Here is a 19,550-nt window from a genome sequence, read left to right on the forward strand (position 1 = left end):
TCAAGGCACACTTCACTGCATGTTTTGGATGTTTCCCTGCTTTGACACACCTGATTCAGATGATTACAGTTTAAAAAAAAAGGCTGTTAATCAGTTATTAATTGAAAGCAGGCATGCTGAAGCAGGGAAACATCTAAAACATGCAGGGCAGTGATCCCTGTGGACCGGAATTGAGAAACACTGACCTATATGTCCTGATGCATGCTCAATAATCCAGATAGAAAAAAACTAAAGTCAGGTCCTCTGGACGGGTTCAAAAAATAAACAAAATGTAGAAACTTTTTCATCCGAAAGACTTCCTCAGTCTGAGGTGCTGTATTCAGCTCAGTCTTATAAATAGCACCTTCACAGAGTGGATGAACCAGTTTGTTGTTGACATTTAAAACCAGCTGATCACATGATCAAGAAGGACCATCAGCCTAACAATGGATCATTAGCACACTGATGGCTGTTTACTGTTCACAGAGGGCTGAGTGATACTAGCAATCACAGCATTGTAAGAGGGGGACAGTTGAACCCGGAGGCCTCCACCCCTGTTTAACGATGGAGGGTTTCTTTTCACAAAGATGGCCTCCTTTACTCCTCTCTCAAACCATCGTTCCTCTCTGTCCAGGATGTGAACATCTTCATCCCTGAAAGAGTGACCGCTGGCCTGGAGATGAGTGTAGACCGCAGAGTCCTGGCCTGATGATGTTGATCTTCTGTGCTGGGCCATCCTTTTGGCCAGTGGCTGTTTAGTTTCCCCGATGGTTCTTCCCTCAGAAAATTTGGAATAAAAGAGATGCCATTTCCTGCATTTTGTTGTATGTTAACAGGTTGTTAAACATCTGTAAACATTGGATTAAACTGATTAAAAACAGAAATTATGTGGCTCAGTGAGACTAACAACCTGTATAAATAAAGGTTGAATTGAAATTACTATTTTAGAGAGCAGTGAATTATAGCATTCAGATTCTGTCAAGCGTCCAACCCCTGTCCGATGGATGGATGGACACGCACGCACGCACGCACGCACACACACACACACACACACACACACACACACAAACTTCACTGTCCAACCCCAACTCTTGTCAGCTAAATTCAGTCCTGCGCGTTGTTCTGCTCCAGTCTCCATTACCACTGCCTTCAATTCTCTGTTGTCCACTAAAGACAAACCATCTATTTATTTTAGATAATAAATTGGACTGTCTTTTTGATCACTGTTATTTTTACTAATTTTGAAACATAATGTGAATAAAATGCATCAAACATTTACCTTTTTTTTTTTTTTTTTACTGTAAGCCTTTTTATTTATTATCTTTGAAATGTATGCAGGAGTTCTGACACATTGGCAGTTGTGCACGCTCCGCAGAGCTGTCTGGAGATGCTCCTGTGCGTAAAACGTGCACTGTCTGCAGGGCACACAGCTGAGCAGGTGAAGCTGACACCCCACTCACATCAAAAATTCCAGCAAATACGAGTGGTTAGTGCTACGTTTGTGCTGGTTTGTGCCATTAAAATGTTCGTTTGCTGCTTTGGTTCTGAGACACTTCTGAAGGTGGATGAAGACGCTTCATCCCTGCGGGACATGCGATCAGCGTCTCTGCTGGCAACAGCGTGTGCGCGAGCACCTGCTGCAGCAGTAACATCCACACAGACAAGGACAACGTCTCCTGTCATTTTATTTTTAATAAATAATCAAAATAAAAATGTGATGATTTTTATGGGCGGAGATATGATCTGATGGATCAGAATGAACAGTTGCAGGAACGCACACGGTGAAAATGAGGGAGGGAGTTCCTGGATCTTGTTCCAGCAGGATCCAGCTCAAATTAATCACTGGTACTCCCACAGACTAAAAACATGCATGTTAGGCTGATTGGTTACTCTAAATTGTCCCTAGGTGTGAGTGAGAGAGTGAATGGTTGTTTGTCTCTGTGTGTCCCTGTGATGGACTGGAGACCTATCCAAGGTGTACCCCGCCCCTCGCACAGATTGCTGGACATGGGCACCAGGGACCCCCGTGACCCAAAATGGAAGAAGCGGGTAAAAGATAATGGATGGACTTGTAAAAGTGTTTTGTGTGTTGTTAAATTATTTCTGAAATGTAAATTTGTTTTGCACTTCCTGGCCACCGTACTCTGCACCTGACACATCTGCTACACGTTTTGCGAGTTGCTTGTTGCAAAACAGAAAATGTGCAAACAGGTCAGGGGAGGGAGGAGTGTTGCTAGGGCAACAGGAGGACATTCAGTGTCATCCATTTAGAATGAGCGCTCCAAGCGTCATGTGATCAGTCAGTCAGACTCCGCCTCCATCTCAGCTCTGCAGTTACCAACGCTGTGGCGAACCAAACCGGGGCAAGTTTATCTCAGTCTTTAAAAACTTTCTTTCTGTCCTTTTTTAAACTGGTTCAGGTGAGCAAAGCAACGAGCACCAAGAAAAATGCCCTGTTATTACGAGTAATAAAGTAAAAGTAGAGTCAGGTCAGCATGCTGTCGTCTTACATTTGTAACCATGTTTTCTGTGACATTTCATTCAAAAAACGTTCATGTAAAACGTTTTAGCGGGTGAAAATTTTATACACGAGTATACATTTTTTTACAGGCGCACAAATCAATGTTACAAGTTCACAACTCAGTGTTGTAGTCAAGACCACCTAACCCAAGACCAAGTCAAGACCAAGACCAGAGTGTACCAAGACCGAGACAAGACCAAGACTTTTGAGGTCTGAGACCAAGACCTTCAGTCTTGGAGCTCAATCTTTTCACAGAGTATCTGTCTTATACTATACTGTCACAACATAGTGACAGTTTTAACAAATATGTAAAAAAAAAAGCATATCGAACTTTTATAAAAAAAAATTTTTTAATAAAAGTTAGATACTGCAACTTGTTTGCTTTTGAATGAATGTATCAGCTTTTATAAAATTTCAAAGCTCCATAACAAAGAAATCAGACATTCAGTGGGTTTTGCACAATAATTTTCATGTCATGTGACCCACTCACACAAAACTTATGTTAAACTACGCTACTAGACCTGACAGACGAGGCACCCTTATTTATTTCTCATTTTAAAGCATTTCCTAATTTTACATAATTTATTTGTTCAAAAATCATGCTTTTCGCTCAATAACTAATTAGAAAATGCTTTAAAATGAGAAATAAATGATGGTGTCTTGTGTGCCAGGTCTATTAGAGTAGTTCAACATTAGTTTTGTGTCAGTGGGTCAAATGATGTAAAATATATTAATTTTTGTTTCTGAAGAGTGTTTCGTTCAGTAATTTGTTGACGGTCCCTAAGTGGACCATTTAGTCTCGGGGGAGGGGCAGACTGAGTGCAGCTGACCGACATCAGACTGCCTGCTTCGGACTGAACGAGAGGAACACACCGCTGAAGACACAGAGCTCGAATGGCCAACGTAAAACTAATTTCACCGCGGTAGAGAATTGAAGCTCCAGCACAGCACGAACAGTTCAGAAACTATTTGAAATGAGAATAAAAAGCTATTTATTAACTGATAAGTTGTGTTTTAGACTGCTTACTGCTAGCAAATCTATTCTGACCCAAAGTGCAGCCGTGACTGGTTCTGAATGAGGCTTTACAGCTGCTCCCCTCTCTTCCAGGTACTGTGTACCGGTGCAGAATATTTTAGTGGTACACAGTACTGGACCGTACCGGCTTACTTTCACCCCTGGTTGCGACATTATGTTCTGTTGTCTGTATTGTTCTGTTGGTACAGAACCGTGTGCGAGTGAAAGGGGGTGGGCGTGGCAGCGGTAACAAAAACATGTATTTAGAAATGAGTCATGTCATCTCTTGGATTTGAATCAGTACGTTTTGCATCCAATAAAAACAAAGATGTTGACAAATAAACTGGATAATATTCTGTCAATTTAGTGATATTTCCACAGTTGTGGTCTTGACTGGTCTTGAAATAAAATCCCAAGTCCTCAATGTCCGACATCGAGACAAGTCCGAGACCAAATGCGGTTGAGTCCGAAACAAGACCAAGGCCATCAAAAAGTGGTCTTGAGACCGATCTCAAGACCTAGACCTGTCTTGAGTACTACAACACTATCACAACTACCGCAACATTTCTAAAAACCTAAACCAGTTCTGAAACACTCCTGAACTCCAAAGTATGAAGCCTGTATCTCACTGGGCTGCCACTGTTGGTAACAAGTTGCTGAAGGAATTCACAAGGAGTTTTTAAAGTCTTTCACGAGGATTTACAACTTCCTTGAATGAGTTGCAGGATTTCATGCTCGTATCATGTATTTTGAATACATTCAAAATATAAAAACAAATGTGAAACAATGTTAAGAGGGTTTGACAACCTGCAAAATCAAATTATTACTGATTGGAAACAAAAATAATCAATTGTGACAAAAGATTTCCCATGATATTTCCCAGGAATGTTACAATTGTTCTGCATGTCAAGTGCATTCTGTGTCCTAACTACCAATTCAGTGAGATTACTGGTGAAAATGTTTGTATTTTCTTACAATCTTGTATATCCAACTAGTCACTCCCAATGGCAGCCCAGTGAGTCAACACCGTCTAAGCTGATTGTTGTCTCCTCTTCTTCAGTACATCAAACGTCTGACACATCCTGCTTTTATGTATGCAGCTGGGAAACCTTGCTACTTCAACATCTTTTCAGTCACCAAGAAACTAGCATGGACATTTAGAACCAGCTGTGCACGTACACATTTCTCCCCTGCTCTGCCTTCAACAACAAGCTCAGTGCACAAAGCATCCTGTGTGAAAGCACCACTAAAAAGCCTGAAAAACACTTAAAACTGTCAGTTTAGAGGAAGCAGATGTACTGAAGAGCAGAGCATTGCAAACATTCAGCAGAATTTACTGTTGTGTGTTTATCAGCAGGTGCCTACACTAAAAAATATAAATGCAACACTTTTGTTTTTGCTCACATATTTCATGAGCTGAAATCAACATTTTTCTTTGTACACAACAGGGCTTTCCCCCCTCAAATACTATTCACAATTTTGGGTAAATCTGTGTTAGTGAGCGCTTCTCCTTTGCCGATATATTCCATCCACCACACAGGTGTGTCATATCAAGATACTGATTAGACAGCATCATTATTGCATAGTTGTGTGCCTTAGGCTGACCACAATAAAAGGCCACTCTAAATGTGCAGTTTTATCACACAGCAAAATCCCAAAGATATCGTAGGTTTTGAGGAGGCATCCAGTTGGCATGCTGACTACAGGAATGTCCACCAGAGCTGTTGATGTTAACTAATGTTCATTTATCTACCATAAGCCATCTCCAAAGGTGTTTCAGATAATTTAGCAGTACAACCAACCAGCCTCACAACCGCAGACCACATGTAACCACACCAGTCCAGGACCTCCACATCCAGCATCTTCACCTCCAAGATTGCTGAGACCAGTCACCCGGACAGCTGCTGCAACAATCTGTTTGCATAATCAAAGGATTTCTGCACAAAATGTCAGAAACTGTCGGAAGCTCGTCTGCATGCTCATTATCCTCATCAGGGTCTCCACCTGAGTGCAGTTTGTTGTTGTAACCAACTTGAGTGGGCAAATATTCCCATTCAGTAGCATATGGCACTTTGGAGAGATGTTCTCTCTACAGATGAATCCTTGTTTTCACTGAACAGGGCAGACTGTGTGTGTGGCACCATGTGGGTGAGCAGTTTGCTGATGTCAAAATTATGACTCGAGTAGCCCATGGTGGTGGTGGGTCATGGTATGGGAAGTCAGAGAGTCAGAGAGATTTATTTGTCATTCGCATCTCATGTGGTACATGTGGTGGAATGAGATTATGTATGCAGGGTCACAGTTACATCAAACAATAAAATGTAAAAGAAAAACAGTAATAAAATCTAAGATATGAACTAAGAAAAACATCAACTAAAAATACACTAAGCACTAATAGCATAAAAACAATACTTTGAACAGCAACATGAACATGAGTCTGTGTGAGCAGATGAGCATGCATGAACACATCAACATGAAACAGATCAGCAAAATGAAACAGATCAGCAGCAACATGAAACAGATCAGCAGCAACATGTGATTTCTCACAGTGATTATTCTGGTTAGAGACTCATGAGTCTAACAGCCTCAGGGTAGAAGCTGTTCCTCAGTCTAGTGGTTCTACTCTTAATGCTCCTTAACCTCCTGCCTGATGGGAACGGGACACAAAGTGTGTACTGGGTGAGTGGGGTCCTTCATGATGCAGGTGGCCCTCTTCCTGCATCTAGAGGTGTAGATGTCAGTGATGGTGGGGAGACTGGCTCCAACAGACTTCTGTGCAGCCTTCACCACTCTCTGCAAAGCTTTTCTTTCTGCAGCTGTGCAGCCTCCATGGCACACGTTGATGCTGGAGCACAGGATGCTCTCCACTGCACACCTGTAGAAGGAGGTGAGGACTGAGCTTCCCAGACCAGCTCGCCTCAGCCGTCTGAGGAAGTAGAGTCTCTGATGAGCTTTCTTGATCAGGCTGGTCGTGTTGTTGCTCCAGCTGAGGTTGTCATTCATGTGTACACCCAAGTACTTGTAGCTGGAGACCACTTCCACCATAGATTCTCTTATGTTCAGGGGGGTGTAGGTGAGTTTGTTCCTTCTGAAGTCCACGATCATCTCCTTCATCTTCTTCACACTGATGTGAAGGTTATTTTCTTTGCACCAGCTCTCCAGGTGTTCCACCTCCTGCCTGTAGCTGGACTCATCATTGTTTGTGATGCATCCCACCACCGAAGAATCATCCGCAAACTTTACAATGTTGTATAATGTCATACTTTACAAGTTGCATGTAATGCACAACTCCGGTTTCCTCCCACAGACTAAAAACATGCATGTTAGGCTGATTGGTAACTCTAAATTGTCCCTATGTGTGAGTGAGAGAGTGAATGGTTGTTTGTCTCTATGTGGTCCTGTGATGGACTTGCGACCCATCCAGGGTGTATCCCGCCCCTCACACAGTGATTGCTGGACATGGGCACCGGCGACCCCCGTGACCCAAAATGGAAGAAGTCGGTAAAAGATAATGGACGGATGGATGGATGTAATGCGCAATGAATACAGGTGCATTTTATTGATGGCATTTTGAACGCACAGAGATACAATGATGAGATCTTTAGGCCCTTTGTTCATCCACGACCATCACCTCATGTTGCAGCATGACAATGCACAACCCCATGTTGCAAGGATCTTTTCACAATTCCTGGAAGCTGAAAACATCCCAGTTCTTGCATGGCCAGCATACTCACTGGACATGTCACCCACTGAGCATGTTTGGGATGCTCTGGATCAGCTTATACGACAGCAGGTTCCAGTTCCTGAAAATACTCAGCAACTTCACAGCCGTTGAAGAGGAGTGGACCCACACTCCACATGCCTCAATCAACAACCGGATCAACTCTATGAAGGAGATGTGTTGCACTGCAGGAGGCAAATGGTGGACACACCAGATACTGACTGGTTTTCTGACACTCCCCACCCCAATACAAGAAAGCAGCACATTTTACAGTAGCCTTTTATTGCGGTCAGTTCTAGGCACACCTGTACAATAATCGTGCTGTCTAATCAGCACCTTGTTATGCCACTTCTGTGAGGTGGATGGATCATCGCACTAACACAGATTTACACAAATCTGTGAACAATATTTGAGAGAAAAAGGACTTTTGTGTTCAAAGAAAAAGTCTGATATCTTTGAGTTCAGTTCATAGAAAATGGGATCAAAAACAAGTGTTGATTTTATATTTTTGTTCAGAGTGTATGTTTTAAAAAAGGAGGCAAACCAATTTTTGTCTAGTGTGCGTGACACAAGAGAACATTTAACAGTAGCACTCCCACTTTCATGAACTGTGACACAATGAAGTCAAAGTAGCAATTCTTGATGATCACACCTGCTCCATCATTATACAAAGGTTTTCAATTCTTTGACAGATTTCCTTTCAGTAAAATTGAGCATTGTGTTATGTATGCAGTGTTCTTTCAGTTGTTCATTATCCTGCATTGTGCAGCATCGTGGTTTAAAACGTGCAAAATGAAAGTTTATTTCCATTCCCTGCCTGCTGAGTTTATATTTGAGTCCTTTTTAACCGCAAATCAGAACAAATAAAGGTTGTAAACATGTTTGTTCTTACTGTAAATCTGGACATTTACCACTGCAGGGCTCCAGGGTCTGGCTTGTTTTGGAACCTTGAGTTTTGGTCACCACAGGAGCTGCAATTTTATCATTTTGGTTCTGGTGAGAGTTTCTAGCTCTGCAGGTTGCTGAGGTCCCAGTGAGAGTGCAAAACATGTTTCATGTAGTCCAGTTAGAAGTTTGAAATGTCCACGTTATGTCCATGATTAATACACGTATTACTTTTGACACCTAAACTTGAGCAAAGACAGTACAAGAATGATATGAAGAAGTGCACCAGTGCTGTGTTTTGCCATCCTCTGTGGACAGCTGAACAGAACAAAGGTAAAAAAAAAAGAACTATTTAGCTGACAGACATCTACACTGAACTAAGAGTGACACTTGAAATGTGGTTCTAACTGAATTCAGAGGCTCAGGAGGATGAGATGACTCCTTTAACTGGAGCAGATAACATCTCCAGACTCATTCAACTTTATTGGGTTATGTAATCAAACAGAATGAAGCTATTGTTGGCCCACTTTGAGATCTCTGTGGTATAAGGTTGGTTTTTAACACAAAGCGCACTCAGACCTTGCCAACCAAATTAAAAGAGTCCAATTTGTTGAAGGAAATGAAAAGAGCTTTCTAAAAGGATGAGTTTGTCAGACCTTGACCTGATGTGAGAATAAACAGAAAGAAGCAACTGATGTTTTACTTAGAAAATGGCACTGGTGAAGCTCATTTCCTTTGTGGAGGAGGACTTGATTAACTGGATCAGAGGCAAACATAGACATGCCTTACCTCTGAAGGCGATCTGAGCCTCCGGTCTGGCAAAGAGATCAGAGAGATGTCCAGTGCTCATGAACCACAGAGAAGGATGAGGAGGACTAAAATTGGCCTTACCAGCTGGAAGACCAAACGCAACCCGTGTGATCCGTTTCATGAGCTCCATTTAAACACAACTAATGACACACTTTCACTTTGATGGTCAGTCTAAAATGACAACTTTGTTTTAATTCCCTGACAGTAAAATCAAAAAAGCACTTCCTTTATATTTTATTATATATTGTGTTCATGTGCTTGTAAATCATTGTTTCACTAACACAAGATTAGCATTCTTACAGCTGATTGTAATGATGATGATTTTAATCATTTTTACCGTTTTCTTTCAAGTGTTCAAACTGAAAAACATGGTCCATGGGTAGAATTAATTGCAAAAATAAACATACATAAAATTATAATATTTAAAAGATTTGAACTTTTAATGGTCAGATTGATATTCTAACAGGCAGCTGAACGTCAGTAAGTCAATAAAGACAGCATAATTCATGTTAGACACGGCTGTAAGGGAAATCTAACCTGCAGAGTGAAAGTTATTTGCATAGATTTTAGGTATGAGTAGACATTAGCTGGTGCCAAGAGGAATGAGGTGTTTGCGCTGCGAGGAGGTGGGGGAGATGTTGGGCTATAAATAAATTAGCGAGCCCAGGATTCAGAGGATGTGCCCTCAGCATAACATGTCTAGTCAGATTATTGCAAGATACATGAGAAGCTAACCTTGGGGTTGGCACCTTATCCCGACTACTCTGTGAGTTAAGGCGAAGAGAGCTGCAAAACAAGTAGCCAAACAAACAAAGATGGGGGATGGGGGGATTAGTGTTGGAGAAAAAAAAAAAACAGACAAAAATAAGGTTGGGATGAATTTTACAAGCAAACATTCAGAGAGGGAACATACAGTATGCATACATTTTTTGATCTGGAGTCACACATGTTTGTTTTGTCTCCATAGAGAGATGAATGCCCTAAAGTAAAAACCAAACTATGGTAAGCTGTGAAGCTGTCTATAGACTCACTTATAGCTAAACAATATTTGAACAAAAGATACAGATTACTACTATTTTAACTATAAACAAAATAATACTTTCAGTTGTTTCAAACAGAACAGTTGTCTGAATGTCAGTAAATTGAACTCTGTTTGTGTTACAGTAATGATTTACCATGTGAATGTGGAACGCGATATGTTCACATATGCAGACGATACAGTTGTTTTTATTCACTACAAACCCTCAGAGGAAGTTGTATTTTTAATTAAGGGGTGATAAGAAAGGGTTGGCTCAGAAACTGCTGTTCACAAGTGGACTGGCAGGAATCAGTTTTATGTTGCTCTTCAAACATCATCCACATTGTTCCTTCTATCCATGGTAAAATAAATCAATAAATTAAAAAAGACGCAGAAAAACTGGTGTGCATTTATTGCTCCTTGGATGGACTATTTTTAATCGTTATCAGGATGCTCACTAAACACTAAAAAGTCTTCAGTTGATTCATGTGACTGCTGCCAGAGTTCAGACTTAGAAGAAGCGATAATATTCTCAACTTTAACATCAATTATTGAATCCCTGTCAAATTCAAAACAATATTTATTATCTGCAACGCTTTCAAAAACCAAGCTCCATCCTATATTAAAGATCTTACTGTTCCATATTTTCCAGAGCACTTCACTCTCAGACTGCAGGTTTACTTGTGGTTCCTAGAGTTTCCAAAAGCAGAATGGGAGGAAAATCTTTCAGTTCTCAGGCTCCCCTCTTGTGGAAGCAACTTCCAGTTTCTGTCCATGAGGCTGACACATTGTCTACTTTTAAGATTAAACTGAAGACTTTCCTTTTATATAAATCCTATAGTTAGGATTGGCTTGGGTTTCCTGAGCTCTCATTTAGTTCTGCTGCTATAGACTTAGACCACTGGAGGACAAACTGTGGTCAGTTTGGTCACTCTGCTGCTCTTTACTCTCACTGTTCTCCATGTTTCTACAAGTAATTTTATGCTGCTGTTAACTTTGTGTTCTTTGCTTGACTTTTTGTGGAAACTTCTCCTGGACCCTGCATCTGTGTTTGTGTCTTTTTAATGTTCTCTCAAACCACAGCCAGCTGAGGCAGATCATCCTGGACCTGGTTCTGCTAGATGTAGCTTCCTGGTTAAAAGGCTCATTTCCACGGTTTCCTTCCAGCTGCTCAGCATGGGGGATTGTTCTGATTAAGAAACAATTACAGTAGATAGCTTCCTTAGCGATATACATTTGACATTTTATAATGTTCTTTATGTGAATGTATCTCACGATAGTTGACTAAAGTAACAGCAGGTAAAACTTTAATCAGGACTTGTTATTTTTGTTGGAGAGTGCCATGGGACTACTTTTGTTGGAAATGTATACAAATAAACTGAACTGAATTTGTCTGCAATCCCCTGTTAGTAAATCCTAAATGCATTTTTCCATGATCGCAGGAACCTCACTCAGAAGCAGCTGTGGGCACAAAATTGTACCTGTTACACCTAAAACAAGATATATTCATCATAACTGTCTCCTAAACTATCAAATGTTAGGACGGCCTGAAAAAATGGCTTCTGATTATCTATATACATATTTCGCTACTTCATTAACTCGGACTTCAGAAGCTCTGAATAATCTAAAAAGCTATGAGGCATTTCAGTACCTCCTTTTATGATTCATTCAAATGGGCAATGGTGGATACAAAATATTGTTACCCATGAATTGTGAATTAATATAACAGATATCCATCCATCCATCCATCCATCCATCCATTTTCTTTACCCGCTTATTCCATTTTGGGTCACGGGGGTCGCTGGTGCCCATATCCAGCAATCACTGTGCGAGGGGCGGGGTACACCCTGGACGGGTCGCAAGTCCATCACAGGGCCACATAGAGACAAACGAGACAAACAACCATTCACTCTCTCACTCACACATAGGGACAATTTAGAGTTACCAATCAGCCTAACATGCATGTTTTTGGACTGTGGGAGGAAACCGGAGTACCCGGAGAAAACCCACGCATGCACGGAGAGAACATGCAAACTCCACCCAGAAAGGCTCCTGGACCGGGGTTTGAACCAGGGACCTGCTCGCTGAGAGGCAGCAGCTCTACCAGTTGCGCCACTGTGCTGCCATAACAGATATCCATGAGCTTTAAATAATTTATGTCACATTTTATTTGACATTTATGATTTTAGGTTCAGTTCTAAGACAAATAAGAAAAGTTAACCAAACCCCCTTAAAGAGCCTGTGATATGTATATACTACAAATACCAACAAAAAAAGAAGAAGAAATCTTCTTAATATTTTAAGAAATCTGGCATAAAACACATGTTCTGTCACATAACTGGCACACTTGTTTGTTTGTTTTTTTGGGGGGGGGGGGGGGGGGGGGGTGAAACAAGAAATGACATGAAAGGGGAACTCTATAAAGTGGGGACTTTCTTGCTCTTTGTTTATTGAAACAATCTGATTTAAACTCTGACTCATAATAATCTAAATAAATATCCAATTTGTCTCTACTGTCTGTGCTGATAGATATTTGAGCAATGCTCTGTTCATCTTCTCTTTGACATCACTTCTTGTTACTGTCATCAGTTTTCTACGGGATCAATAAAGTTCTATCTCATCTTATCTTATCACTTCCAATTAATACCTTTGCTAAGATCTCAACACCTGTACATGTCTGCAGCTGGATTTGTAAAAAAAAAAATTTGGTAATATTTTATTAATGTTATCTTTCCAAAAATGCATTTGTGTTTATCATGAAACTTTGATGTGACATGCAGAATTTTTACTTTAATATTTTATTTGATTGTCAAATGTTGTATAAGTTGATATCTATAATAACTTTTTGGCATTCACACACATGTACTCTTTCTTACTACAGCTGATTTCATTCCTCTTCTTTCAAGTGCAACCTCTCCAGGTTCTCTTCCACTTGTTTTCTGTTCTCACCACAGATCACAATATCATCTGCAAACATCAAAGTCAACGGGTATTCCTGCCTGACATCATCTGTTAGTCGGTCCATCACCAGAGCAAACAAGAAGGGGCTCAGAGCCAATCCTCCTCGCTCTCCTCACTTGATAGAAGATTGCAATTCCTATCTTTAACACGCCTAGCCTGCTGCACATCCTTTCCAGCCTGATCCCTCTGTCTTACCAATTGGTACAAGATCTTCTCACCCTCTTTAGTGTCCAGCCTCCCATACAACTCATCATGCACCTTCTACTTTGCCTTTTCTACTTCCCTCTTTGCTCTACATTGCATCTCCTTATATTCCTGTCTCCTCTCTTCAGTCTTCTCACTGTCATATTTCTTTTTGGCTAACCTCATTCTTTGAACGGCATCCTGCACTTTACTATTCCACCACCAGGTTTCTTTATCATCCATTCTCTGTCCAGATGACACACCAAGTACCTTCCTACCTGTCTCTCTAATTTCTGTTGCTGTAGTAGTCCAGTCATTTGGAAGCTCTTTCTTACCACCCAGAGCCTTTAACAGCTCCTCTCTGAACTCCTCACAACATTCTTCCTTCTTCAGCTTCCACCATTTGGTCTTCTTCTCTGATTTTTCTCTTTTTCTCTTCTTCACAACAACAGTCATTCTACACACAACCATCTGATGCTGTCTGGCCACGCTCTCCCCTGCCACAACCTTACAGTCTCCAATCTCCCTCAGGTTTCCTCCTCTACACAGTATGTAGCTGACCTGTGTACTCCGTCCTCCACTCTTATAGGTCACTCTATCTTCTTCCCTCTTTTGTAAATAAGCGTTGACTACAGCCATTTCTATTCTCTTGTCAAAATCCACCACCAACTGTCCTTCCTGGTTTCTTTCCTTGACACAAAACCTACCCATCACTTCCTCATCCCCTCTGTTTCCTTCACCAATATGTCCATTCAGGTCTGCTCCGATCACCACTCTCTCCTCCCTGGGAGTGCTCTCTATCCATCCAGATCCTTTCTCTTTCTATCCACACCATGGTAAAACTGTTTAAACCCTGCTCCAAAGCTGAGAGGAAATAACAAAACAGATTTAGTTTGATATCTAACCTGAACTTTTCAATATAAAATTTTATTGTGATTGCTTTTCTCTGTGTCTAAGTTAGACACACATTCCTGTGTCAGTTGCTTTAGGTATGTCAAAATTTGCCTAAAGGTACTGATGATTAAAAATAAGATTTATTTATGTATTTATTTATTTATATCTACTAATTAAAATGTGTTTTTATGACATGAGCTCTTTTGAGCGGTAATGCAAAAGGTTTGTGTTGTGCTTCTTTTATTACTGCATGCATCACCACCAGTTTGAACCGCCGAACCCTTAGGAGTGACTTTTTCAGTGTAGCGATTATGAAAGCAAGGAGCACAGACAGTCATGATAAGGCAAAATTAAAGTGAGGTTTCACTTTCCTTCTTTCATAGCTCGCTTGTTAGCTCACATTACCAATTCAAAAGTCTGAAACTAATCCTGTCCGCGGTCTGCAGACGAAACAAAGCCTGCACTCAGTCAAACTAATTCCTGCTCTCAGTGGATTTGTACAATCCACTGGGATGTCTAGAGAAATTATAACATGCGATCCATTTAATGCGGAGATTATATTCAACCCACTTCCTTCACAATGCAGGAGAAATTAAAGCAATTTTTTTTGGTCTTGTAAAAAGTCAATTTTAATACCAAATCTGAGAGAATCTGGATTTTACTCGCACCCTTCCAGAGTGACATACTGGTGCACCACACTACCTGTGATTGGTCTGTAATTGGTCAATATGAACCAGAAAACGGTGCAGAACAAGGACGTCTTCTTTGCAGCCATGTAGCTGTGTCTCTGTGTGAACAGGCTTTATTTTTGTGTAAAATGGACTCAGATATGCAAATGTTAAAAAGCTTGCTGTGACAGTTAAATGTGCATGACGGTAGTTGGTTAGATATACTGTAGCTTTACTCATGGCTCAGCCTGTCGAATGGACTGTGAGAACAATATGAACGCAGCTTTACCCCCGCTCCCTCCATCTGCCTGATTTTCTTTCACTTGTATCCATTTCCTGGCATTTTTTCCCTCCACTACAACAGCAATCACCTCTCAACGTCTAACCTCTAAACAATTTCCCTCACACCACAGGGTTTTACTTCCATTTCTCACTCTCTGCCATTCTTTCAATTCTGGGAGTGGAGGAAAAACCAGGGTTGATCCATTAAGTTTTTATTCATTGAGAGAAGTCACAGAATGAAAAAAAAAAAGCTCTGATCTTCATCAGAAAGCCACAATCCTATAGCTTCAATCTTATCTCTTTCATCTCCACTAAAACTTAGCCAGAGCTGAATGTGGGGTGACTGCATCCTCTCACACACACGCAGGCAGGCAAACACACACACACACACACACACACACACGAGCGTGATTACACTCGCGTCACCTTCCTCCGTGGTTTAAATCAGCACCTCTCGGTCTGGATGGACTGCTGATGGGGACTGAATGGGTTCGAGTTGTGCCCGGTGAGGAGCACTTGGAAGCATTAAGGCGAGCATTTATCGAGTGATTCCACTGTGTGCATGTGTGTGTGTGTGTGTGTGTGGGGGGGGGGGGGGGTAGGCTCAAAATTACCTGATATTTTCGGGCTCAACATGTGTGACTCCAGAAAAAGCAGGAAAACGTGCACACACACTGCTGTTTGGCTTCCAATTAGGCAAACATGACCATTTAATATTATTGATTAGCCTCCTGTGTGCCATCTGTCCAATATTCTTTAAGCAAAACTATTTTGGGCTTTCCCCTGCAGCTATAAACAGGTATATGATGCCCTGCAGCAACGTTTTATTAAAACTGTTGAATATAAGAACATAACACGTTTCCTTCCTGCTAATCCAGCCTGCTCGTCCATCCTCAGCCAGTTCAAACCCTGAATCTGTTCGAGCACAAATTTATTTAACTCAAAGAATCTGTGAAGGCGCAGAGCCCAGAAGACATCACTGTGAAGCTCCTGGCACTGACGTGATGAATTCCTGCCAGACTTTCTGCTCACTCTGGTCCAGACAGAGATGTTTTGCCCTCCTGCTCCTCCTCATACACATTTAAGAGCTCAAAGGTCAAAACCCTGGGATGAGCTTTCTGAACTTCACTGAGTACTGGAGTTAAAGAAGAAAGAAAGATATTTGGAAATTCTTTCCTTTTTCTCCTCAAGCTACAAGCTGTGGTTTGTCCCAAATATATCAGCATAACTTCATGGCTCTAAGAGTTTAGGTAAGAATAAGATTACCATAAAGAGTTTCTAATAAATGTGAGATAAGCCTCACAATGAGCTCAGGATAATCTGCCAGACAGAAAAAAATAACTACTGTTTGTGTTCTGAGAAACAAACGAATGAAAAGATGGCACTCTGAGTAAGAACAAACTACAAACCAAATGAGCAGTGTGTGACAAGCTTTCACAGTGAACTGAGAAATAAAAAGTTCATGGCAGGTCAACACCTATGAACACAAAAGAATATGGCGAATTTGAACAAAAAGCACAAAGAAAGTGTCCGTGAACAGATTGTGTAGCCAGACTCCACATGCAGAAAATGCACAGTTTGAGGCCTTTTTCACCACAGGAACTTCCCAACAGAAAGTTCTGCTCCCTGTGTGTTTCACGACCCAGCACTTTCAGTGGGAGGGAAACAGACACCGTAATGTTTCATTTGACCAATAAAAAGGCCCCCCCCAAAAAAACGATTGAGAAAAGATGGAGGTCTCCATGTTGGTCAATGACGGCAACAAACTCATTCAGTGAAATCACAGAGGATTAATTAACACTTGACTGATGTGTTGTGAATGACTCTCAGCTACTACCACATAAATTACAGCTCAGTGTTGGGAAATGTGATGATAACTGACAGGAGGGATATACTTTAAGTGTATTTAGTTTAAACTCACACGCTGTTATTGAATCTACAGGGCTTTAGGTCTTTTCACAGGACATCTAGTTACACCTGGATAGGGATGCATGATATTATCGACATGGTATCGGTATCAGTCGATATTAGCGTGAAACAGCATCGCAGGTGACTAATGCTAATAAATAACATTTAACACTTTTCATTTAATATAAATTAAAGTGCTATGCATGGCTGTTACTGAATATATATGTCACCAGCTCTTACAGCTGCTGCAAATAAGGCTAAATAAGAGGGCTATGTTCTGACAAAGGAACGTATATAAAATCAGTATCGGTTATCGGACGAATAAATTTTAACATATCGACATATCGGATATCAGCCAAAAATCCAATATTGTGCATCCCTACACCTGGACCTGCCATTCTATGTTTGTCTGTTTCTCCTTCCTGTTCCTCTCAAGCAGATGGCCGCTCATCCTAAGCCTGGTTCTGCTGGAAGTTTCTTCCTGTTAAAAGACAGTTTTTCCTTTCTACTGTCTCCTTTGTGCTTGCTCAGGATGGGAGACTGCGTCAAAGTGAAGATTCAACACAATCTGCTGCTTCCTTAGATAGAGAACTTTAATTGTCTTCAGTAATATATGTGAATGTTTCTGTTCAGTGCCCTGAGACGACTTCTGTTGGAACTTGGAGCTACAGAAATAAACTGAATTGAATTTTCTTCTGTAAAAAAGAATGAATACAAATCCAACAGATGACGGCTGCAGCCTCCAGCTGCTCATCGTCTTGTTCGTTTCCTCCTATCTATTTCTTTGAACGGCGTGTTGGTAAGTTCCCACTGTGGAAATGGTAGATTTATGCATTTCAAGACCCACTTTAATAAACGCCCACAGCCAAGCAGCAAGTGTTTCAGGCACTAAGCCATGCAGAGAACGAGCCATTTGTGAGTCAGTCAGCTGAATCTGTAGCCTTCAGAACCTTCACGTCTTCCTGGGTCACATGACGGATCTGATCTGTGATATGGGATGAAACTGGGAGGCTTCGTGGCCCTGCTGGATGTTTTGATGCTGAGCAACGAGCACAATCAGAAACATCCTCTGAATCCTGTGTGTGGGGGGGTGTTGGGGGGGGGGGGGGGGGGGGGGCACGTGTGTGTCTGACCTCACCATTTGTGTTAACGCCCGCACCAGTGTTGGTTTCTTCCTTGTTGTGGTTACCTTCAAATGTTTCCTCCTGCACTTATGTTCTGTCCTTCATAGTGACCCCCTGCAGTGGTAATATAAAATTCCCCCGTTCCCCCAGTGCTCCAATCAGCCATTTATCATGAGTCTTTTTTTAATTTATTTCTAGCCAGTTTCAGGTGTAAGGCTCTTAGTAGTGTGTGGTGTGACAGTGGATGTCCGTGTGCCTCCCCCTGCAGCATGAAAGCCCCTCTGACCCCAGCTTGAAAACCTGATAATCCCACTTTGCCCCGAAGCAGCAGCAGCAGCAGCAGCAGGCACGATGGTACTCACGCTGGCAGTGACCCCAGGAGCGGCGCGTCCACCCCCAGCAGCAGTCCACCCTGGCCCCGTAGCGACACAGCCCGTTGGATGATGACATCTGTCGAGGCCACCTGTCAGAGGAGGATCAATGAAAACATCGTCGGGACGAGCGCGAGTCTTTATTATTATTAATCATCACATGTTCAGACGTCTGAGCTCCCAGGTGATCTGTGAGACAGCTGTATTTATGGAAAAACATCCCACATTTATTACGTTTTGTGTTTGTGTCTTTACACATGACACAAAAAACAACAAAAAAGAATAAGTTTGTTGTAAATAAAGTTACAAAGATAATTCAAGTTGAATAGTGCGTCTGTTTCAGCACTTGCCTCTCCTCCACCCCGATCCACAGTGTTATACAAAAGTTTTGATTTTTTATAAATCTGAATTATGCTGCAAACCTTATTAATTATGAAAACAAGTCGCAGCTGAAAACAAAACGAGTTCCTTCTGAACAAATTCATCAGATTCTGCTTTGGGTTTATTGTATGAGCAAAAAACTGTTCATACTAAATTTTGTAATATTCGGATTTATTTTAAATACAGCAATACTTTACTTAATGGTAATAAATAATGGAAAGCTTTCGAAAAACTAATTTCTCAATTTTATGATTTTTTTCAACTATTCTTCAAAATTTCAGAGACCCATTAATGATTTGTATTTATTTTGCAGTGAGAAGTTGTCCACTCACAAACAGCACATTAGTCAGCAGCACAGCTTTTAAAGAGAGAGTTCAGATCTTTTGACGTGAGGTGCTGTGGTTGTGTAAAGGTTATGATTATTACTGGAAGTGTTGTCGCACTTTGAAGGACCTCAGTTTGGAGAAATAAAGATGAGTTCCAGACGACTTTGGGCCAAGTTTAAAGTGGATGACTGATGTCATGAAATGAATTTTATAAACCTTTCCACCTCTGTCACCTTGCAGGGTTAATCCAGCAGATCCATGGAGAAAAGTTGGATTAGACAGCAGCAATGATCTCTGTTCCTGGTTCTGCCTGGACTAACACAGCTTGAAATAAACTTTTCAAACTGACAAAGGTTAAATCATGTCATCTGGAGCATTTTCTTTGAGAACCAGTTCATCCTCCATCCAGAGGACTTCCTCAGTCTACGGCCTGCCAACCATGAACTCCCTATGTGTTAATAATAATAATAATAATAATAATAATAATAATAATAATAATAATA

The 19,550-nt window shown here is 41.2% G+C and overlaps 1 protein-coding gene across 2 annotated transcripts in view; it reads right to left on the reverse strand.

Annotated features, from left to right (window-relative positions):
* The window catches only part of npnta (nephronectin a), a 110,102-nt gene that overhangs the window by 72,273 nt on the left and 18,279 nt on the right, over window positions 1-19,550 (reverse strand). The window contains exons 2-3 of one of the 2 annotated variants that reach the window (XM_037698224.1): window positions 18,332-18,432; window positions 9,667-9,717 (exon numbers count right to left, since the gene is read on the reverse strand). In XM_037698224.1, the coding sequence (XP_037554152.1) occupies window positions 9,667-9,717; window positions 18,332-18,432 (152 nt within the window). The remainder of the gene's footprint in view (window positions 1-9,666; window positions 9,718-18,331; window positions 18,433-19,550) is intronic. The other variant, XM_037698225.1, reaches the window with a different exon arrangement.

This window comes from Nematolebias whitei, chromosome 3, assembly GCF_014905685.2.
Source record: "Nematolebias whitei isolate Nwh7 chromosome 3, NemWhi1, whole genome shotgun sequence".
In the NCBI taxonomy this organism is placed as follows: Eukaryota; Metazoa; Chordata; class Actinopteri; order Cyprinodontiformes; family Rivulidae; genus Nematolebias; species Nematolebias whitei.